Raw genomic sequence first — 25,332 nt, forward strand, 5'->3', positions numbered from 1 at the left:
TAAAATTCCAAAGAATTCGAGTGTAAAAATAAACCCCATTTAATTTTGTGACAAGAATGAATTTTGTGTAACTTTGATTTGTCTTACAGATTCCAAAAACTCACAGACTAATGGAAATAAATATAAATCTAAATGAATTGGTGAAGTGAAGTAATCATGATTTCATTTTCATCAATATACAAAATATTTTGCAGCACCATTAAAATGTAACACATATTTACAAACTGATGGTAGTCACAAAAAAATTCTTTTCTTTTCCTTAACACCTAGTACAATTGAAAATGTCCTAAAAGTCTGCTGCTCTTAGCCCCACTTCAGTTCCACACATGTACCATTTCATCCCCCTACTTTTGCATACACATGCAGATAGATACATGTGGAGAAAAATAATGGCTTTGTAGCTTTACTACAGTTCATTTAATTCTGTTGCTTGATTTTAGGATTACTGCAAGTACACATTCAGTTGCAATGCTGACTGAAGCAAAACTTTCAATCCAGGCATGAAACCAGCAATCTGTGAGAAGTCTGGTCCTGAAACCAGTTTTGTATGGAGTCCCAGGCCACCAGTGTAATCACCAATCTGCGTCATTTGTACCATCTGGTGTAAGTCCGTTAGAGTTGTGGGAGACAGCTGAAAATAAATGTGATATGAAAACAACTATTTATAAGAAAGACACATGGCATTTAATACAACCATAAACTATTGGCAACAATTTAAATTATCTGTAAAGATCTTGAGCTACTACACTCTTGCATAGTCAGCAAAAGGGCTGCCACTGTTTCAGTCACATCTCTCGGTCAATCAGCTAAGCTACACTAAGAGGATTCTTACAGGCAAACAAAATAAAATAATTAAATGGAACAATAAGTTCACTGTTACGAGTCAGTGTTTATTTATCTGCACAACACGTTTAAAAGGTTTAAACCTCCATCATCAAGTAGATTTACATTTGTTAGTATGACATTTGTATGTGTGTTATGTTACGAATTTTCTGAGGAGCTTGTGGCAATGTCTAGTGGAGAAAACAAAGCACTTTTTCAGAACATGATTTTGGGTTTCTCTGGACAAAAAATTAAATGTGTATCAACTGGTAAACATAAAATAAGTAAAATAGGTTACCTCCAGTGGCCACAGGTTCCTTTCGCTGTCCTAACACATCACATGTATACTGTCACACTTTATAAACAAATATGGTGCCTGGAAACTATTGGGTGCAAGGATCATATAGCAGAAGAGAGAACATTATCACGAAGTACAAAGATGTACGTCATGACAACATTATAACAGAATTTTTTTAAGGTTTTGGAGGTGTTTGTTTTGATTGAGGTGTCAAATACATGTGTTGGAATAAATACTTCAGGTGGTGTATAAAGCCGATTTTGACAAGTTAAAATAGCTTAAATTTTACGAACTTAAAGTACAATAATCATATTGGCTACAGAAGTAAAATTATACATAAATAACAATTTTGATTGGGATTAATAGATAGATATGAATGGCTGCCTTTAGGCAGTTATTGCTATCATACAATCACTCTTTCCACCCTCTCTCTCCGTGTCATTTTCGCTTTCTCTTTCTCTCCTTCGGCCTCCAGCCTCTCACATCTATCTATTAATCCCAATCAAACTTGTTATTTGTGTATAGTTTCACTGCTGTAGCCAATATGATTATTGTACTTAAAATTTGTAAAATTTAAGCTATTTTAACTTTTCAAAATCGGATTTATATACCACCTGAAGTATTTATTCCAACGCATGTATTTGACACCTCAAAAACACCTCCAAATCCTTTAAAAACTAATAATAATAATAATTCTGTAATAATGTTGTCATGATGCATATTCTTTGTACTCGGCGATAATGTTCTCTCTTCTGCTATATGATCCTTTCACCCAATAGTTTCCAGTATGATAGTACACATGTGATGTGTTATGACAGCGAAAGGAACCTGTGACCACTGGGGGTACTCTATTTTACTTATTTTATGTTTACCAGTTGATATACATTTAATTTTTTGTCCAAAGAAACCCAAAACCATGTTCTGAAGTATTGGTTTGTTTTCTCCACTAGACAGTGCCCCAAGTACCTCCAAAAAATTGTAATACAACACACATACAAATGTCATACTAACAAATGTAAATCCACCTGATGAGGTTTAAACCATTGAAACGCATCCTGGAGGTAAATGGACAGTAACTGATCACAGTAAACTTATTGTTTCATTTAATGTCAGTAGCAGACACAGTAAAGCCTAACCTAAAATTTTCACAATAAAATAATTTTTGTTCAATGCTACAGAACACATTTCTGCCAAGGGAATGAAGAGGGTGACAGAGGAGACTATCAGAACTGAACAATAAGTTTCCACAATAATGTTATATCTTTTGATAACAACTGAGTAAGAAAACCACATTTTGGACTGGGAACACAGTTTTAATTGTCCTGCAGTGACTAAGCCTTTTTTGCACTTCTTTTGGCCGAGGGAGTACACAATATGTGCGTGCAAGATTACAAATCCAGAGATCCTGGGCTCGATCCCCAGTTGGACATAGAATTCCTAATGTCACTTATCAGTTCCTTCATCGCCGGCAATGATTAGTTGATGTGAAAAATACCAAGCTGCACCATAGTACAAAGTGCATGTTAAATTGTACGACGTCATATGATTTGCTACGTAAGTCTGTTCAAAGGTAGGATGAATGCACTAAGTGTCCTGCTTCTCCTTTCTAACGCTCCCCAACCCGTCGTCCTTTTCTCCCAAGGGAGCAACTAACAGTCCTGAAAGCTAGTATAGGTATTGTCAGTACTTAGAATTTCACCTCCTGAAGGCCTTCTTGTAATTTCATAATTTTCTCAAGTGAATTCATTCTCTCTCTCTCTCATTCTCGTATATAGGCACGCACTAACAGATTTAAAGTTAAATAGATTGTACTAAATGACCCAATCGAAGAGATGCCCTGATAAGTGTTACTGGCAGGGGAGGAAGTAACGGAAAAATCTGCGTCACTGCAGTACGTGCAGGTGATGATTTAGTCCTGAGACACACACACAAGCAACATGTGGATGCAATCAGTTTCAAATAGTTCTCTGTCACCAGGACCTAACCTGCTGTAAATTCACACACAAATATAACTGTACCAGAAATAGAATGAAACACTTACAGGTAGTGTGTGACAATACACAAAATGAAAGGAGTAAAGACAGTAATGATCTAATTACAGAATTTTTTTCACTATCTATAAAATCAGAAATATTCAGTTCTGATCCTTAATAATTTCCACTTACCTTATGTTCCCTTAAACAATCGTACAGGACTTCCAGTTTCCGTGCAACTTCCTCCAGTTTCCTTTTGGTTTGCTGTAACATATTATAATTATTTCCGACTGTGTGGAAATTAACTCTAAGACTTACTATCCTCTATAAAAGAAATCTTTAGGAATGACAGGTAAGAATATAACTAAAATATAACCGTAACTGGTGGCTGTTCCTTCGGTAGCAGTTGACAGGGGCACTCTCCGATTACAGAATTGTTCCACAGCTTCGTTCTAATGTCAGTTCTATGATACTTTTACAGGTACTAGTGTGTTGTGCATTCTTTGCTGCATTCCTGTCTTGGCATATTATGCAAAACTAATGTACTATAAGAAAATGCAGTACAGAAATTTTATAATATGGTGCTTAGTTGTGGTTGTCAACAGTGAACGAAAGATAGAAATTTAGTTACTTATACAGTCATTTCTCTGCATGAGACTCAAGTAACAAAACTACACAGTGAGCATTTGTGGTCAAGCATTACGTTTTAAAACAGCTGTAAGTAAACTGAAAAAAAAAAATTGGAGCAAAAGCATCCACAACAGTGTTAAAGACATGCTCAGTTAAAATATACAGTGACTGCTTAATCAACTATGACAAGTTTTGTTTGTGACACTACTGATGATATCAAAAGACAATATAAATCAACAGACTCAAAGCTCTACTGCACAAACTGATGATTACAAGTCACATGAATATGTGGCATAATCCACAAAAATTCTAACTACGAAAGTAATCCAACAGTCTGGTTGAAGAATCTAAACAAACTTCTTTCACAGTTATTCACAATGGACTTCCAGCCTTTTCCAGTAATCCAAGGAGGAAGTTTTATTGCATTTGGCAAACATATTGTTCGCTGAGCAGAAACACAATATCTGGAAATATGTTTCCACCAGAATACGAAAAGTGTATGAATGCTGTATGAGACTTGCTTCTTACAGCTGAAAGCATCTGGTCGATCACAGATACATGGATATCTGAAATAATGAAAGCTATGTAGCCGTAACATCACACTTCATAACAAAGGAGTTTGAATTCCAGCGAGTTTTGCTACAGTATGCCTCGATATAGGGTTATACCCAATTCATTTATGGGAGGGGGGGCAAGATTACTGGCTGTAATAACTCATAATGTGACAAACACGAAAAATGAAATAACAAATGAATCTAACTGATTCGCTCACATACTGAATCTCATTGTGCAAAATATGTTGGAAGAAGCAAAACTGGTTGCTTATTTGAAATGTCATACATCAGGTATGGGAACACTTGGTGCACCTCAAAGAAATCGGATTGAATCCACAAAAGCTCATTCAAGATTTTCCAACAAAGAGAGGCAATTTTCAGAAACAGGCTTCATAATAAATATTTGTTGTACTCATGCACAAAACATGTTAAAAAGTTGAAGAGATTCTGTTATTAAATGTGAACTACTACTTGTTGAAGGATACATGAATACGCTGTTTCGAATTTTCAATTAAGCTAAAATAAGCCTAAATTTAAAATATCTGCTTAACCACACACGTACTTAGAAAACATCACTACATTATCATAAATTATTTCACTAGTTTCAATGTACTTCCCGGACTATGTGGAAAACCTGTTACTTGGCTGGAATTAGCATCTACAATAACATTATCGACATGCTTTTTATCCGTTATCTTCGCTGCTTTCTCTCCCTTCTTCTATGCATGATAAAAACAAATACACACAACTAAAAGAATTCCATAACCATTGTGACAGAATCTGTGCAATAAAATAATACTTCTGGCTACAAAACTAGAATACTGTCCTTTACTTGCATTGGATGTTAAATTTTTTTGGGTACCACGTCCCTCTGAGATAATATTCAATAATAATTTGAACAAATACATAAAATCTACTTGCAATCTGTACTTCATGTACTGTCTGAAAAGAAGTCCATACCCTCTCACCTAATTGTACAATTGATTGTGTATCACCTAATTGTGCAATTGATTGTGTAAATATGTATCTTACCTACCAATCACTAGTTCTCACTTGCATTGTGAAGTTGTGGGGGACTTCCACTATAAACAATCTTCCAGCTTTGATGAGCAGGTAGGAAATGGACACAATTTCACTGCTAGGTAGACTATAATAAAAATGAGGATAAATTTATCAATCTATCCAGGTGGTAAACTAAATTTCTTTTGTGTGATCCAGAATAGATAATCCTGGATTTGTTACATTCCTATTCCAATATCTAGTTGATAAAAGCAGAAAAAATGCGTAATAAATCAGATGAGACAATGGATCAACAGACCAGAAAAAATGCCAATTTTCAAGAGATCAACAATTGTGACATTCTAGCTAAATTATAAATACTGAGAGGTATTCAAGAGAAACTGTTTCCTTACTGGATTTGTGGCGGTATTGTAGCATCTATTCCTCAGTTCATCAAAAACTGTCTGCAGATACATGTGCTCTTCCGGTATTGGTCCCTTTGGCTTTGGAGGCTCCACAGCTTTTGCAGTGACCACAGGGCCTGCAGCTGGTGGTTGTTGTTGTTGCTGCTGCTGTTGAGCATGAGGTGGTGCATTATATGGTACATACGGCTGTTGCTGACCCATATTTCCATATACACCATTCACCGCTGCCTGCAAAGGCACAAACATCTCACTGTTGTTATACTGTTATTGATAGACGCTTCTCTCTCTCTCTCTCTCTCTCTCTCTCTCTCTCTCTCTCTCTCTCTCTCTCTCTCTCTCTCTCTCCCCCTCCCCCCCCCCCCCCCCCCCCACACACACACACACACACATTGTATCATTTTATCACTTCCAGACTGAAGCTGTCAAGCACTTATCAATATACTATCTCTGATACCCTCCTCTCTCTATTATCTTCCCCTTCATCTTTCTATTCTGTTTTCCTAATATATCACTTCTGTCAGGCCCAAAAGTCCTTTTGCCGTGGTAAAAATTCAGCAGAACCTTAGGAAAATTCAATTAATTGAATGTTTGAGTTTGTATGTATAGTTATTTTTGTATTACCAACAGGCAGTAAAGCAGAGAAACTGTTTATGCTGGCTCCAATCATATGGCTTATAAACCACTGAAATAAGCAAAGACAGAAAAAGCAAATAATACTGAATAAAAGAGTGTGGCTTAGAATCCTGTAGAAAGCAGATGCATTTTCAGGAATTTCCAACTTTACATGTAATATTGTTGTATGACCAATATTGAATTACCACAAAGCAAAGCCTGTGTTGGACATCATAAAATTGCAACTAGTGTCCAAGAACAGAACTACATTTGTCTCTTTGAAGACATATTTTGAATGTACAATATTAGTAGTAATACGAGGGTCACTCCAAAAGAAATGCACGCTATTTTTGTAAAAATACAGTTTTCATTCTGCATGTGTGAAAGTTTTACAGTGTGTAGATACATCCTTCTCACTTGTTTTCAAACTTAGTTCAACCTGTTCCCGTGAGTGGCACCATCACAGCATGTCTTCAAGATGGCTGCTACACTTGACGTTCGTCAGAAGCAACGTGCTCTCATAGAATTCCTGTGCTGTGAAAACAAGACAGTGGGAAACATCCACAAGAGGTTGAAAAAGATGTATGGAGATGCTGCTGTCGATCGCAGTACGGTTAGTCACTGGGCAAGCAGGTTACGTGATTAAAGCGGGCACGGCAATTTGAGGATTGTCCTCACAGCAGCAGGCCTCGTACTGCACACACTCCAGACAATGTGCTGAGAGCTAATGAATTGGTGACTGCTGACAGACGCATCACAGTGAACGATTTGTCACACTGCGTTGGGATAGGGGAAGGAAGTGTTTGCAGAATACTGAAAGCGTTGGCGTTAAAAAAGGTTTGTGCTAGGTGGCTTCCCAGGATGTTGACAGTGGCTCACAAAGAAATAAGAAAAACAGTATGCAGCGAACTTTTGGAACAGTACAAGAATGGTGGAGATGAATTTCATGGTAGAATTGTGACAGGTGATGAAACATGGCTCCAACATTTTTCACCAGAGATGAAGAGTCAATCAATGGAGTGGCATCATGCAAATTCACCCAAGAAGAAAAATTGAAAACCACACCTTCTGCTGGAAAATTTATGGGTACGGTGTTTTTCGATTCTGAAGGACTCTTGCTTATGGACATCATGCCAAGTGGAACTACCATCGGCAAAAGCAGGATGTTTTGCTGTTGTACGACAACGTACGGCCACATGTCAGTCAAAAAACCATGGAAGTGATCACAAAACTCGGATGGACAACACTGAAACACCCGCCTTAGAGTCCTGACCTGGCTCCATGTGACTATCATCACTTTGGGAAACAGAAAGACTCTCTTCGTGGAACAAGGTTTGAAGATGATGACTCCCTTGTGCACGCTGCCAAACAGTGGCTCCAACAGGCTGGTCCAGAATTTTACCGTGCAGGTATACAGGTGCTGGTTCCAAGATGACGTAAGGCAGTTGAAAGGGATGGAAATTATGTGGAGAAATGAAAATATTGTTCCTAAAGGATGTATCTACACACTGTAAAATTTCAAACATGTAGAATAAAAGATGGATTAAAAAAAAAATGTGCATTTGTTTTGGAGTGACCCTCATACATATTACTAATACTTGTGCACCTGTGTTTCATGCTCGAAAAGTTACCTAGAACCTGTCAAGAAGGAAAAGAGAAGAGCATTAAAGTAATGGAAGAAGAGCTTAAAGTAAGGGAAGAAGAGCAATACTGAACTTTGTGAAGACAAGAGCTAGTTGAAGTCGCGCACGTCGACAGATTGTAAACTGGTATAAAAAGGCTTCCACTAAACAGTAGTTAGTTCGCAGTTAAGTTTTAGTGTAGTGTGTGTATTGATTATTTGTTATGTTGAAGCAGTGTCCAATATTAATTTTTGTTGTTTGATGGTGTCAATAACAGAAGCCTTAGTGAGCATGTGCAAGCTTGCATCAATAATTTGTTTCGTGTAAGCAGCTTGAGAACAGTTGAGTGTCATTTTGTGTCAGGGGCAAGTATTTAAATTTTTGAGCTAGTTTAAGTGGTTTTTCTCTATTTTACCTTTTCCATAATTTATGTTTGGAATAATCTGACTTTGTGTATATGGCCACTATGGAATAATTCACTTTTTTACTAACTTTTTTCATGTTTACTGCAAAAGTAAATTTGTACATTATATTTTAACACATGATTTTAACAGTAACAAGTTTATTTAATATCCAACTTCCTAAATCATAATATAAACCGCAACAATGCAAATGTCTGGTCACAATTCCTGGAGACGACAGCGGCCACGTGTATGTCAATTCAAGAGAGTGTGTGTGTGTGTGTACGTACATCTGATGAAGGACCTAGGCTGACAGCTTAGTAATATCCACAATCTGCTCATAAATGTGCCTGTCTGCCTCTTCTATGCTGTGAGCAGCAATCCATCCTAATTCTTCATTAATAAAATAAAACAAAACCATTATTTATAGTGCTTTACTTAAAAAATACTCACATTTTGGAAGTTTGCTGCTGGAGGGTCTGGTTGCGCACTCCCATAAAGTGGGTGAGTTATTGGGTTCTGAGGAGCATATTCTGGCTTTGGCTGTGGGAGAAAAAAATTTTTAGTTCATAAGACAAAATAGTTTGACTCTCAATTAAACTTATACTAACAAGCTTCCTGTTTTCAACTAATTTTATTTTCTATGTCATGCACAATGTATCACCATGCAAACTCATACTTATATATTCTTTTCATCGTACTATTGTGCATGATGCTGCAGTTCTTGTGAATATTCTTTAACAATTAGTCTGAAGTTCATCTGCACTTATCACTGATCTTTATTTTCAGCAATCATATGATTCAAAAGCTTACAACAGTTACGTTAGGTGTTTGAAATCAAACCAATTCTCTCAAACTCTAAACTGATGAAATACTAGGGAGATTCAATTACAGAAACTCATAACAGCTCACTCCTATTATCAATAGGAGGATACATTAACAGTGTACAAGCTCCGAGTGAGTACTCACTTTTCTGGATGCTACACGAAAGCACAAATAGACAGCAAGTCATGACATGAGTGTCGGGTGTGTGGAAAATAAAAGTCCAAGAAACGCGTCAATCAGGTTGGAGCAAAATAAACATACAAACAGCAAACTGAAGAAATTTTGATACAACCAGTAGGCAGGCTGTCCTGGGACAAATGGTTAATATTCAGGGGTATGACAGCAACGATCATTCGAAGCAAAAAAGTCTAGTAAACATTGGCTCTAAAATGCATACCTTACGAGGTATGAGTAATTCTCCACCTTTGATACTGTGGAAGAATTTGCTTCTCCTATAGTGCATTGTCTCTTTCAAAATACTCTCCTCCACAAATGGTACACCACTCCCAATGCCATTTCCACTGCCAGAAGCAGTTTTGGTATGCCCCTTGCTGGACCACGCAAAGCGCCATCTGAGAATTTTCTGTTATCTTGACTATCGTTGCAAATCTTGATCCTTTCAATGGGGTTTTCAACTTTGGGGGAGAAGAAGTCTGTAGGGGCCAGGTATGGAGGATGAGGCAGCACAGTGATTTCATTTTTTGGGCAATAGTCACGCATCAACAAGGATGAATAGTTATAATTCTCTTACGGAACATCTTGTTTTCATTTGCGCGATACAAAAGCCCTTCACAGACTGTGAGGCAAAGATCTTTCTGGTCTTGACTCATGAGCCATGGGACGAACTTGGCAGCAACACGATGTATTCCATGATGCTATGTCAGGATTTCATGACATGATCCAGTCTTTGACTGGCACACTCAATTTTGTTGAAGTTCCTGACTTGAGCATTGCCAACAGATGTCAAAGGGCTTCCTGAACAAGGGTCATCTTTAACTTCTGTCTGGCCATTTTAAACCGTGTGAACCATGCATAAGTATGGCTTAAGCACTCATCTCCATAGGCTTCCTGCACCATTTGGTATGTCCCTGTAAAGGTTTCCTCAAGTTGCTCAGAAAATTTAATGCAGACGTGTTGCTTCTCTAACTCCACCATCTTGAAATTTGCAAACTGTACGACATAACGCTCTACTCAATATAGCACTGAACAATAATTAACAGACATACAGCAGTGAAACTTGGAGCAGTTAAACATTAAACACAGGCATGTGCAGGGATGCCAACAGCTTTTTGCTCCAACACACCATTGATACAAAATTACAAGTGTTTCGGAATTTTTTGAACAGACCTCGTAAAACATAGACTCTAAAATGGAACTATGAGCCCTTGTTCAGTAGAAGCTTAATGGGCCTTTTTTTTTTTTTTTTTTTTTTTTTTTTTTTCCTCTCCTTGTTTCGATCCATACTATAAACTCTCAAAATACGCAAAGCAAAGAGCTTCCAGTAGAAGAGATTTGTTTCACAGTATCAAAGATGAAGAAGGGCACACAACTCTTAAGGTATCCATACTACAGCCTCTGTTTACTAGGCTTTTTTTTGCTTTGAATGATTGTCCCTGTCATCCCCCTGAATACTGCACATTCTTCCAGAGACACCTTGTATAAACTGGGGAACAAATTTTTCTAAAATGTCTAAAATGGAAAAGTGGTTTTAAACGTGGTAATGGAAAGTCTTTGATTGAATACAAATAAGTTCAATTATCTGGGCATAAAGGTGAAAACTCACCAAGTAGTTGAAGTGATGAGCCGTCAACAGTCATATAAGGATCTCAGTTTTGTATATGTACCTATTAATGACTCAGCACTTCAATTACTAAGTTAAAAGTGGTTTTTGTTAGTTGCACATTACAACCTCTCAACAGCATGAAATACAAAATTTAAGGAGAGCAAGCTAATGTAAGAAAACTGCCAGGGCTTTCTAGGAGAAAATTAAAGCTCAACCCCATGCACGGTGCACATAAATCTACACTACAGATGAATACCTGTAAATGGTTGACCACACTATTCCATTGCCTTGTACCAGAATGCACAGCAGACATTTGAGGAAGTATGTTATATTCGAACTGTATAGTAAATAGAAAAGAGAAAAAAAATCAGAAGTAAAATGTACTCTACTAGAAAGAGCAGGAGAGGACAACACAGAAAATGTGCATATCATCTTACGAGTCAGACACTATAGTGCATTCAGCACCATTTATTGGGAACACGGACAAATCTCAAGACAAGAAAGAAAGAAAGGCTGGAAGAGTGGACATTCACAGTCATGGTAAACAGAAACTTCACAGGATTGAAACAAAGTTCTCATTAAGCTGTCTCTATAAGCTACTACAGTTCTTAAACATCTAGTGATGGATCAATCTGACAGAGGCTCCATTTCAATTGCTTCATTGCGACTAATTAGCTGCCTCACAACATACACTCTTCATTGGTAACTGGAGTAGCTGATCAAGATAAAAGCAGTACCTGCCAAGAGACCCCAAACAACAGAGTACAAGCATGCATATTTTGCCTTGAAGTTTTCCCAGTGGATGGAATATTTCATCATTTTTCAGGAGAGCAACATGTGTTGTTGACCTGACTCAAAAAAGCACACATACTTACCTTTTCCAACACAAACCAGGTTAAGTGGAATTCAGCATGTTTGTCAAAATTAGGAAATAATTTTCTCAAAATAGTTATTAACAGAAATCCTTGGCATATAGTATTTGAGTACTTTGGCTGCCTAGTTGTACTATAATAAGCCCTAAATAAATTAAGGACTACTCACATAATTTTGTATCTGAAAAACTTTTTAATTTCTCATATGTAGTGTTTGAAGAGTAATTATTCATAACATCTATTATCTATTTCATCAACCATTAGATGACTGAACAACTTATTGAATACTTTCATGTGAAATTCCTTGGTAACATGTTTGTTTGTTTTAATACACAAAATATTAGGAAATGAGCATGTGACTTGGATATGAGACAAGCTGCATCGTGTTCCAGTTTTCTGTAAATTTAAGTGCATTGAGCAAGGATTTTCTTCTGTCTATCATGAATTATGAAAATTTATCTTTCCACCCAACTTAACTGTAAAGAAACTAAAAACTCGAATTCCCATATTCAAAATAAAAGTATCTTTAAAATACAAACAAAACAGAACTTTTTGTTAAAAACCAGGAGAGACCCAAACTGTAACAAATTTAGTTTGTTATGTATGCAACCCCATGGTATGTGGAATGTGTAAAGAGTTGGAAAGAGTTAGTTTGACATCAGCAATTACACAATGTATTTGGCCTCCTGTATGCTCTACCAGAGAAGTTTCTATTGTCTCCAACTTCTTACTAATTTGTGTGTGGAATACTTTTATGCACTACAAAATGCGTGTTAGATGGCTGTCTAACTGCTTCATTATTTCACTAGACTGCATTTTTAATATTGAAATAATAATAATAATAATAATGATGATGATGATGATGATGATGTGCTCTAATTATAATGATGAAATAGCAAACTGTGGTAATATTAGATACCTACTAATCCCAAGGTAAACATCACTTACAATGAAATATTAAAAACAATGATTGCACAATAATTCTGCTATTACAGGGCTACATCATTGTGTAATTGAGTGATGTGATCCTGGTGAGAAAAGGGAAATGTTGGGAGTGTGGAGTAAGGGGATATTTGCTTTTGTTTTGCTTTAAGGCACAAGAAACAACTGGGGTCACACACGCCGAACTCAAAAATATAGAACACGAAGACAGAGAGGAGTTTAAAAAATGATTATATGTCAGTCCCTATTGACATAATAGAAGACAGCTAAAAATAGGCACATGGAAAAAGGGCTAAAAAAAGACATCATACTGAAATGGAGGTCAATAACTCAAAATTAAATGGCCATCGCCATATTGCTTTGGCAGATAAAAAGTAAAATGTGGTCGGCAGCCTGTGTGTCATTTGCTAAAATGGCTGATAACTCAGATGGCAAACCCAAGCGGGAACGTAAGCAGTTAAAAAATTGGGCATTCCATCAGGAAGTGGCCAACAGTTAAAACTTGGACACAATGTGTACAAAGTGGTGAGGTAGTGCCACTTATCAAATGATGATGGCTAAAAAAGCAGTGCCCAATACGCAGCCTAGTTAAAACGTCCTCCTCCAGGTGGGAGGGCCGAGAGGAGGTCGTCCAAGCTGGTGGGAGAGGCTTCATAATCCTGAGCTTATTCCCATGAAGGGAGGACCATTGGCGATGCCAAAGGGACACCACCTCCTGACACACAGCAACACGGAGATCATCAGAGGGAACAGAGAAACTCGCATGCTGAGGAACGAGGACTGCAACCTTGGCAGCAGCATCAGCAGCCTCGTTTCCTAGCAGACCGACATGACCAGGAACAGCGCACAGACTTTGAAGGGCGAAGAGTGAGTCTGAGCAGATAACACGATTGAAAAGGCTGTGTCTCCAGATGTACTCCATGGCCTGATACAGGGCGAAGAGCTCGGCTGTGAAGACTGAGCAGTTTGCCAGACGCCGATATCGAAGCAATGGGTGATAATGACGAAGGCACACCCAACCACATGGTCAGTCCGAGAGCATCAGTGTGTACAAAGGTGCTATCGCGAAGTTCCATGCGAATGTTGTGAAACTGAAGGCGATAGACCGAGGATGGAGTAGTGTCCTTAGGAAGAAAATGAAGGCCAAAGTTAACATGGGCCCTTCACGAAGCCAAGGTGGTGAAGGGCTCACACCCACCAGGAAAGTTGCAGGTAGTGTGAAGTTAATCCACTGTAGCAAGTGCCGAAAGCGGACTCCAGGAGGTAACAGAGAACAAGGATGCACCCCATACTGGTGATCAAAGGAATCATCGAAGAAGGTGGCACAGAATGCGTGGCCACGCATGGCATACAAACGGCATGCATACCTGCTGAGGAGAAAGTCATGGTGATAGGACAGTGGTAATTGAGCAGCCCCAGCATACAGACTCTCAACTGGGCTAGTGTAAAAGGCATCCCTGGTCAAACGGATGTCATGATGGTGGATAGTGTTGAGACAACATAAGAGGGATGGACATCCAGACGCATAAACAGAGCACCCATAGTTGAGTTTCAAATGGACAGGGGACCGGTACAAACAGAGGAAGGTGGTTTGATCAGCATCCCAGGAAGTACCATTGAGGACACACATGACACTGAGGAACTGAGTACAGCGAGCTGCCAGGTAAGACACATGGGAGGACCAAGAGTGTTTCCTATTGAGCACGTGCTGCAGGAATTTCATAGTTTCAATGAACGGAAGGGCAACAAGCCCAAGATGTAGAGACGGCAAGAGAAACCATTTGCACCACCAGAAATTCATACAGATGACTTTGTCAGTGGAAAAGCGAACGCCATTGTCGATGTTCCAGGAGTAAAGATAATCAAGACAGCACTGAAAACGTCACTCAGTGAGACAGGTCTGTGGAGAACTGCAATGGTTGGTAAAATTGTCAACGAAAAGGGAGCCGGAGATGCCCGGCAGGAGACAGGCCATTATAGGGTTAATAGTGATAGCAAAGAGGACGACACTCAAAACAGAACCCTGAGGCACACCATTTTTCTGGCTAACGGTGTCCAACAAGGCAGAACCCACATGCACCTTGAAAACTCGGTCTTTTAAAAATACCTGAAGGAAACAGGGCTGGCGCCCACAGAAGCACCACGTGTAAAGAGTACGGAGAATACCAGATCTCCAGCAGGTGTTGTATACCTTCTCCAAATCAAAAAACACGGTCGCAGTCTGCGATTTCCATAGAAAACCATTCATGATAAGGGTAGACAAAGTAATGAGATGGTCAACTGCAGAACGCCGCACTCAAAATCCACACTGCGCATTCATTAGTAAATTGCAAGACTTGAGTCACCACACCAGCCAGCTACGGATCATATGTTCCATCACCTTACAAACAAAGGTGGTAAGAGAGATGTGGTGGTAGCTAGAAGGAAGGTTTTTGTCCTTACTGGGCTTAGGTATGGGAATGACAGTGGTTTCACACTAGCATCTGTGAAATGTGCCCTCTGCCCAGATGCAGTTGTACGTTTTAAGGAGAAAGTGCTTGCCCACAAGAGAAAGGTGCTGCAACATCTGGATGTGGACGGTGTCTGGCCCTGGGGCAGAGGATTGGGATGAACTGAGAACATGATCTAGCTCCCTCATAGTAAAGGCGGCAATGTAGCACACACTATTCGGAGAAGAGAAGGGTATCACCTGAGCCTCTCTGCTTGCTTCCAATGGAGGAAGGCAGGATGATAGTGGGAAGAGCTTGAAACTTCCGCAAAATGGCAGCCCAAGGTGTTGGAGATAGCAATAGGGTCCACGATGACATTGTCAGGCCAGAAATTGGGAAATGGATCTTGGTCCCAGGGAGCCATCTGAGGTTGGCCCACACAACAGAGGAAGGTGTGGAACTATTAAAGGAACTAGTGAATGAAATCCAGCTAGCTCTTTTGCTATCCTGAAGAACGCAATGACACTTTGCATGCATCTCATTGTAATGAATGCAGTTTGCCATCGAAGGATGGTGGTTAAAAAGGCAGACAGCATGTCTCCGTGCGCAAATTGCATCGTGGCATGCCTTAGTCCACTAAGCGACTGGGACATGACGTGGTAAAGAAGAAGTGTGGGGAATGGAACGTTCCGCAGCAGTAAGGATAATGTTTGTGAGATAGTCCACTTGGTCATCATAACTGGGGAAATCTTGTTCTTCGAACATCGCCAGGGAGAAGTAAAGCTGCCAGTCAGCCTTACGAAACTGCCATTTGGGAGTGCACGTGGATGGGGTAGGAGTCAGTAAACGGGAAATGGTCACTCAAATAGGTGTCAGAAAGAACAGACCACTCAAGACGACGGGCAAGCTGGGCAGTGCATTGGGATAGGTCCAAATGGCAATAGGTGTGCGAGGAGTCGGAAAGGAAAGTGAGTGCTCCAGTGTTAGGGCAGAAGAGGTTAAGCTGGTTGAGGTTAAGCTGGTTAAGGTCAGCCAAGAGAGCACCTCTCTGACAGGTCATGGGAGAACCCCCAAGGGGTTGATGCACATTAAAGTCACTGAGTAGCAAAAACATGGGGAGGTAGCTGCCGAATAAGCTGAAGGAAGTCTGCCCTGGTGACAGCAAATGACAGAGACATAAATGGTACAGAGGGAAAAAGTCAGGTGGGGAAGGAAAAGGCAAACTGCAACAGGTTGAAGATTGGTAGTCAGGAAGATGGATGGACTATGAATGTCATCCCGTATGAGCAGCATGATGCCCCCATGAGATGGAATGCCATCCTCAGGGAGAAGGTCAAAACGAATCGGTAAGACATGTGAAAGCTCAAAGTGGTCGTGACGGCACAATTTTGTTTCCTGAAGGCAGAGTGCAAGGGGATACTGCAATTCTAAAAGCAGCCGTAAATCCTCTTTGTGGGACAGAATGCTGTGAACATTCCATTGGAGGAGAGTCATGATGAGGATGAGATGTAGGGGTGGCACCTCGATGGCTGCCAAGTGACAGCTGGGCATGAGTCACTACTACAGGGCACAGAAGCAGGATGATCCTGCCCCATGGGGTCCACAGAAACATCAGCTTGCTTGTGAGGTCGGTCTGTGGAGTCTGTGATGAAACAAGCTGGGATATTTTTACTTCCCCTCTTGTTTTGCCATCATTTTTTAATTAATAACCATTGACGTATGTGAATATAATCTGTATTTTCATAAAAGAAAAAGGTTTGCCCCCAGTTTACAAGAACATAAACACCAGATACAATTTTGTGCTTAGTTTTATGTATGTAATTGATTTTCTACTTTTTTCGACTACTCCCAGTTCGTATCTTTCTTTATAGGGTTAAATCAGTAATTGTTTCATAACTTAAATTCTACTGTTGGCATATAAACAAATATAAATTCTGTACTAATTATAGAGATTTGGGAGACGAAACAATAGCATTCTTAAAGGATACATTTGGCTCTATTCGAAAACATGTTAGCAAAACCAGCCCTTCATTAATTCCAAAGTAATTAACAGTTTTGTCAAAAGTATTGTTTATATAACTATGTATGTTAATTTCATCATTTAAACAAATAATTTGGCTTAACTCTTGTAGTAGAAGAAACTGTTAAAAAGATGGAATCTTTTGATGTATTTAGTTAATTTAATGAGTTAAGTTTTAATTTAATTTCTGTAAATTTAACTTCGAACACTGTGTAGTTTCAGCACATATTATTGTGAGGATATATAAGGGCCCGGTTTTTGGTCACGAGACAGTAAGTCCATGACCGAGTTTCAGACGACGAACCTATGTTGGTTAGAATGATAACAATGCATCAACCTAACAGTGAAATAAGTCTTACACCAATAGGCCGTGTGTTAAAGCAGTGATAATGTCTGTTCCATAATAACTGATTATTCTGAAAGAACTGTGAATTATGTGGTTATGTTTTTACTGCTCATTGATGTTCAACAGGAAACTATTGTAGCAGTATGTGGATGCTCGCCTGCTAACTATTAATGAGGCTTACGGGAAGTTATAACAATAGTGCACTGGCCAAATAACTGTGTATTATCAGGGAGTTGTGGAAACGGTTCAAATGGCTCCAAGCACTATGGGACTTAACATCTAAGGTCATCAGTCCCCTAGGTTTATAACTACGTAAGCCTAACTAACATAAGGACATCACACAAATCCATGCCCAAGACAGGATTCAAACCTGTGACCATAACAGCAGCATGGTTCCAGACTGAAGCACCTAGAGCCACTCGGCCACAGCAGCGAGCCAGGGGGTTGTGAAAAGTGACGTTAACACGTGAAACGCAACTGTGTACCTGTCAGCTACATCATTTACAGTAGGCAGTAGTTGCACATCCAACCCCTATTTTTTTCAGCCAGTACGTCAAAACTGAGGACAAGAAATGAAGAATTAAAGAAAGTGGAAGGGGGGGGATATGACAACACAGCGAGTAACATATTTTTTACTCTTTTAAAAAACAATTCCTGCGCATCAGTTGCAGAAAAGACACCACTTTGCCAAAACGCATCCATATAATCCAATGAAACTGAAACTCTTGAAAGCAAGAATCCATCAGTCAGAATTACAGAGCTGAAGGAGACAGTACAAGCTTTCAGAAATTTTAAAACCAGAAATAAGAGGCACATTCACAACTGAAACTATAAAACAAATGAACCAACATTTGACAAAAACTTTATACCATAACATTAGTGTTTCTTAAGTTTCTGTAGAAAATTAACAAATTTTTTTGTCTCTTGACAATGATGTGTACAAGGCAAACATGAATTTCAGAATTCCTTATAATACTGTACACAGATTCCACTTAAGTTCATGAAGTATTAGCTTGTTATATAGGCCTATCTGACATATGTTAAAAATATGTATCTGACTCACCGGAACAGCCTCAAAGTAAGCTTGCTTAAAAGAAGGAACCCGTTAGTAGTATAATTAATTGGGATAAAATCAATAAAAAATACAATGTAAACACACCTGAAAATATGGTTTTCAAAAACCCATTTCTTTCATGCCTCATTTCCACTTTACTGCTTTTTATATTTACTTAATAATCTCCCTTCTTGTAAAATAGAATAGGATTAACAAGAAATTCAATACTAATTTAAAGGAAAAACTTTTCTTTCTTTAGCAAAATTCTCTTACATAAATCACACTGACTTTCTAAAATAAATCAATATATCTTTTTGCATTATTTTTCATGGTAGTGATTAGCAACCATGATATACATCTATAACTTACCAGTTACTGCTTAAAAATGGTGAAATATATTCAGTGCTAATACTGTCACTCATTTCCTTCTTCAGTTCACAAATAAAGTGATCAGATACATTCATGGGAATATCTTTACAGGCACTACTCTTTGTATAACTCACTTCTGATGCTAAAGTCAATGGAGCTCACTAAATACTAACTTTTCAGAAGTAACCATTTTCTAGATGTTCCTTCCTATAAAACTTACTTTTTCATAATTGTGATATTTGCATGACAGTTGCACAATAACTAATAATTCTGGTCTGTCTATATTACTGGCAACATATCTCTGGAAACATTAACAACAATAAACTATCTGAGAGTGGCCATTTGGAGAAACTTACAGTTGAGTGACTACATGAAAATAATTATAACAAAAGCAGATACCAGACAGATTATGGGACAATCCAGCACCTGGAGACAGTGGCCATGTGTGTACAAGTTGGGCTTGTATGAATGTGTGTGTGTGTGTGTGTGTGTGTGTGTGTGTGTGTGTGTGTGTGTGTGTTTTCTATTTCAGAAGGACTTCAATTGAAAGTTTAATATTTTAGCAGTCTTTTTCATTTTGCCTGTCTCTGTCTCAATGCTTCTTCTACGTAGTGAGTAGCAATCTATTCTTTCCACATTGCTGTTAATCCATCCAGGACTTCCCACTGTTTTACATTTCCTTAGAAAAATCATTCACACATAAATTAGGTATCTTCCAAATTCTTTGTTTCACAAATTCTTGAGTAGTGTCACGCACTTTGAGACCCTTATCACACCAGATTAATACAAGATATAGAGAAGATCCCGTGGAAACTGGAACATTTTGTTTAGTAAATGCGAGAGCAAGGTGCAGCTGCTCATCAAACCCCTAAGGCAGACACTACAAGAGGGGCACTGTTCATCACAGAGAGATTTACTGTTAAAATTCCAAGTGCATATGTTGCAAGAAGATTTAAACAGCGTATTTCTTCCTACCTGCTTCACAAAATGACCATGACAAAAAATGCATCCAGAGATCCACTAACAGTTAACATTCCCACTCATCACTGAGACAGGTGATAAATCATAACTGCACCATAAGTACTCCCCACCACACACTGAAAGGTGGCTTGCAAAGTATAGATGGAGATGTGAATCAAGGACTAACCAGAATGGTAAGAATATATTCTTAATGAAACTGAAACTCTAATAGTATGTTATTGCAGGGTAACATGAGAAGGATATGAGTAAGAAGCCAAGACTTAATTAGTATTAACAACAGACTGTCTTCACAAGTTTGAGACGGCTGCAAGCTTCCGACACGTGCCATGATGAGGAGATGCACCAGCCAACTCAAGTCCTGTTTCAGAGCCACACATTTGGCATTACTCAAGTGGGAGATTCCTCATGGCAACAAACTTTAATGTTTGCAGCTGCTGTAAATTTCTGTGTGCTGGTGGGAAATAGCACAAAAGTAATGGGAACCAACAATGAAAAGCACTTAGAGGCAAACTAAGAATCAGTCAGATTATGTGTAACTGAATAAACACCTTCAGAGAAAATGGTCCTTTTATCACTTAGAGAAAACACATTCAGAATATGTATGTCACCACCATCACCATATGACATCTATGATTATTGTTTGAATGCATGTACATTCATTCCAGAGAAGGATAAACTTATTGACACCATTCCAAGCCACCTGGCACACAGCATTTAAAGAAACCAAGAACGGCAATTGCTTACAATTACATATACATTTACATACATGCTCCGCCTGTTCCACTCCAAATAAAGTGAGGGGGAGGGCAGTGGGGGGAGGGGGGGGACTATCTATGTGCTTCCATAAGAGTCCCTAATTTCCTTATGCAAAATGTATGTTTGCTGCACTACAATTACTCTGCAGCCAACTTCAAATGGCGATCCTCTAATCTTTGTCACTAGTGTTACCAGAAAAGAATGTTACTTTCCCTCCAGGGATTCCAATTAGAGTTCCTGAAGCATCTCCACAATACCTGCATATTGACTGAACCTACCAGTAATGAATCTAGCAGCCCACCTACAAATAGTTTCAATGTCTTCCTTTAATCTGACCTGATCGGGATCCCAAACACTCAAGCAGTACTAACGAATGAATCACAATAATGTTTGATGTGCGGCCTCCTTTACACATGAACCACATTTTCCTAAAACTCTCCCAACAAATCGAAGTCAACCATTCGCTCTTCCCTACTACCACTCTTACATGCTTATTCCATTTCATATCACTTTGCAATATTGCACCTGGATATTTCATCAATGTGAGTGAGTCAAGTAGCACAATACTAATTGCTGTATTCTAACGTTTAAGGATTGTTTCTCCTGTCCACCTGCAGTAACTTACATTTTTCTGCAGTTGAGTTAGCTGCCATTCGTCACATCAACCAGAAATTTTGTCTAAATCATCTTGCATCCTCCTACAGTCATGTAACGATGACACATTCCCGTACACCACAGCATCAGCAGCAAACAGCCACAGACTGTTGCTCACCCTGTCCATCGGATCACTTATGTATGTAGAGAAAAATTGTGGTCCTTACCCCACTTCCCTGGGGCACTCCTGACAATACCCATATCTCTGATGAATACTCACTGTTGAGGGTAATATACTGGGATCTGTTACTTAAGAAGTACACATATGCTTATTGAACACATTTCAGTGGTGCCTGGCCTAGTGTCTTACTAGAGCCATCACACTTCAATAGCATCCAACATAGTGCTCAACTAAATCAAAAAATCATTTCACTACACACATTGCAAAGCCACTATGAACTCCTCTATGACAACACTAAATAGGATGGGTATATGTAAGTGACCACTGATAGATATACACACCGATCAAAAACACCCACATACATAATTTCTGCATAGTTTAAGTCCTGTCACCAATGTGACAAACCAATGCTAACAGCATACGTGTTTTAAGCTAAATAAAATTCATAAGAGCACACTAATGTTACAATGCAAGTCACTGAAAGGATCTTTGTTAAATAAATATGTGTTTATTACATGTGTGATGAAGGAATAAGCAGATGGCTAAGGTGAAATTATAATACTTATATCAAACAAAATTACATATGGTGAAGAGATAATCAAGGGCACTAGTCAACTTCATAGAGAAACCAATGGAGAATGCAATATAGGACAGTAGACAACAATTGTAACATTTGTATTTAGTGTAGAAAAGTTTAAATTTTCTGGAAATATAAGTGTATTATGTAGAACTAGATTATTGCCCAGAGAATAAGCATGAAAAAAGATGAAGGGGTAGAGAGAAAGCAATACCTACTTAGTTTTTCATTATCAAATAACATGTGGAAAACTTTTCTTAGTATTCCGTGAAAAGACTCAAAAGCTACTCAACTTTGGATTTGAAAGACGGAAAGATACTAGGAGAAAACAGAGGGCAGAATGAATGAAAGGTCAGGATTTAGATCATTACAGATGAAGCACAAGCTCAGACTGGGGAATGACTGAATAGGAGTTTGATGTGTCCCCCTCAAACAAACAAGCACATCATTTGCTGTAAGTGATTAAGCAGAACCACAGAAAACCTAAATCCAGATAACTTACAACAGATCTGAATCTTACTTTCTCAATACACAGGCTTTTCAGAACTTACCTGGTTTTTTGCAAAGTTTTTCAATACAGGTGGGTCATTCCACCCTGGTGGAGCACCACCTGGAGGGACAGGGATTGGCTGAACTGGATTAAATACTGTCTTTGAAGCTGGTGGCTCTGTAAGTGGTGAAAGGGAATAGTGTTTAGTGCCTTACATTCACCATTTATATTGTCATAGTAGATCTAGTTTTGCAAAGCAAATTATTTCTATTTGCTCAGTTGTGTTTCATTAATATTGAAAAATTGTGAATGCTAAATATACATTACTGCAAGCAATGATGATAACCTCTCACCACAGAGGATATTTTATCATTTTACAGCCTCTTGTGACATGTTAGACTGCAAGTGACCCTCACTATCCCCCACAAAATAAGAATGGGAACAGTTTCCTTGTGGAGTTCCCTTCCTGTTGCTCTCTCCATTGACATAAAAATGCCCAACAGCTCTCAACATTGTTACTGAATTCATTTATTCATGAAACTTTTCTTAAAACATTCATTCACTTAGCACCCCTTAACGAACCCATTTACTAAGAACATGCATACGCTGTACATAAACTGCTGGTAATTTTCTCAATTCATGAATTCCTGTCGCACAAAACTACAGAATTAAACTGCTTATCTAGGCAGAGCTCTGCATGCCTGACTAATGTTAGGTAATACCCAAAGATTCCACACCAACTCTTGCCATCTACATTTGTTGCCCTGGGGTTAATAAGCATATTAATGATAAGTGGCAAAATAGACAGTTTTCTGCATGTTCCATGGATCATATTGTGATCTGTCACCACTCTGTTGAACAAGTGAGTTAGTTTAGAATTGCAATACAAGTGTGTTCAAACAGGGCCAAAGTAAGTGGATTAACTTCCTTTTCTGGTGTTGAATGAACACGTTTCATAACATATAAAATTACCCAAGATAAAACTTTAACCTAGGTACCTAATGTCAACACAATCGCAGCTTTGTTGCAGCCATAATTTAGTAACAGAGAAAGGAACTATCCAAAAATCAAGACGTTCACTGCTGCAGAGACATCAAATTATGTAGTGCCTAGGAAGCAAATTAAAATTATTACTACAGTCACAACAGCAGCTCTGGCATAACTCTGGAATGCCTGGAGCAGTGCAACTTGAAAACATAGTCTAGAACAACCAATTTTAACATGGAACTTGTGGTTTTTGCACTAGTTAGACTAATTTGTTACAATCCTGTTGACTTTTAAGTTCATATTTGATGAAATAGAAAGAATAGAGCTACAAAGGGTTGTTTGTGCAGGAATTCGTTTATCCAGTCTTTACATTCTGATAAATCCTTTCTACACATACACATAAAATCACTAGTATGGAGGTTGGAAATTTCAAAAGGAATGGGGGAAGTGGAAGCAAGAAGGGAGCACACAAAGAAGTAACCGGGCAACACCACGTAAGCAATTAGTAACAATTAATAGGTAAGTAATGTGATGAACTTCAACTGGTGGCTATACAGGCAAATAGCAGCAGGAGTTGTTGGGGAAAAAAGGGGGGGAAGGGAGGAGGGGTGAGGGAGAATTACATTCTAATAGTGGAAATGCAGTTCATGTAGCCCAGAGTGTTCAGCACGGCACAGCAACTATCAGGAATCTATTACAAATGGATGTGTATGCATATATGTGCCAATACATAGCAGTGCACTCACTTCTCACTGATAAAGATTTGTCTGACAAACTCTCTCTTTGAACTGCTACTACTCTTTCTGAAAGTTTGCTTTAATATAAGCAGCAAATAAATCACCTACAGTTCATGACCATTACATAACATATGTAACCTTGAGGATTGTAGACATCTGCCTGAGGATAGGAGGCAACCGGCTGTGTGGTGAGAGGAGCAGCAGGTGACCCTGGATAAACCTGTTGTCCACCTCCATATGGTGCTGGCATCCCATATGATGACACATGGTTGCCAGACTGTACGGATGGATCAATTACATAAGGCTTATTTCTTGGTCCTGTTCCAGCACCAGTATTGCTACCTGAAAATATAGTAGAATGCTTTATTTTAATTAAATATTACGATCTTTACCAGTCTAAATGACAAGCCTTACAAAACCAGGACACAGTAAGGATCATAGTTTTTTAAAAAAGTAAGTCTTCCTGATGTCTCTTCACTGAGGGACTCTAACAATAACAAAAGTCTTCTCAGTAGTTCATAACCTTAATGAGAACAATGTGTCAACATTTATTCTTTATAATTATATTTTACATACTATTGCATTTTCATCATTCATTTAAGTAATATTTCCAGTCTATTAATGTAACTATTAATGCTGTGTTAATTTGGAAATTTACTTTTAGTTCACAAGCAACCTTAACTATAGAATACAAAATAAGCTTGCACAGGAGACACTGCTGCAGATTTTTGGTAATGCAAAAATTATTTCTACAGTATTTAAAAGTAATAACAAATGTTTTAAAACACAGAAAAATAGACTTCTGGAATGTGTGGTTAATTGAGCATTTGTAAAATAGGTTGAAAGCTGGCCACCCGATAGATCTGATGAAGATGCACATGCAGTAAAAGAACAAGCAAGAACAAACTTGCAACACAAGAACTCAATGAGGAGTAATGTAAGCATATCAGCAGAATTTAGTATGGTATTTAAAAAATAATTGTGTGCACATGTAACACACATGGTAATGCAAAATATGAAACTTTCAGAAAATAAACACACAAAATAGAACTG

The 25,332-nt window shown here is 38.5% G+C and overlaps 1 protein-coding gene across 6 annotated transcripts in view; it reads right to left on the reverse strand.

Annotated features, from left to right (window-relative positions):
- Positions 1-309: 309 nt before the first annotated feature.
- LOC124596298 (protein transport protein Sec31A) overlaps positions 310-25,332 on the reverse strand; it is a 162,359-nt gene continuing 137,336 nt past the window's right edge. For 4 of the 6 annotated variants that reach the window (XM_047135400.1, XM_047135403.1, XM_047135398.1 and 1 more), the window contains 7 exons: positions 24,418-24,621; positions 22,617-22,732; positions 11,201-11,281; positions 8,790-8,879; positions 5,690-5,929; positions 3,286-3,357; positions 310-631 (listed from right to left, as the gene is read on the reverse strand). In XM_047135400.1, coding sequence (XP_046991356.1) covers positions 443-631; positions 3,286-3,357; positions 5,690-5,929; positions 8,790-8,879; positions 11,201-11,281; positions 22,617-22,732; positions 24,418-24,621 — 992 coding nt within the window. In that variant the 3' untranslated portion in view covers positions 310-442. Of the gene's footprint in view, positions 632-3,285; positions 3,358-5,689; positions 5,930-8,789; positions 8,880-11,200; positions 11,282-18,616; positions 18,641-22,616; positions 22,733-24,417; positions 24,622-25,332 lie in introns of all 6 variants that reach the window. The other 2 variants (XM_047135401.1, XM_047135402.1) reach the window with 2 other exon arrangements.

Source organism: Schistocerca americana, chromosome 2, assembly GCF_021461395.2.
Source record: "Schistocerca americana isolate TAMUIC-IGC-003095 chromosome 2, iqSchAmer2.1, whole genome shotgun sequence".
Classification (NCBI taxonomy): domain Eukaryota; kingdom Metazoa; phylum Arthropoda; class Insecta; order Orthoptera; family Acrididae; genus Schistocerca; species Schistocerca americana.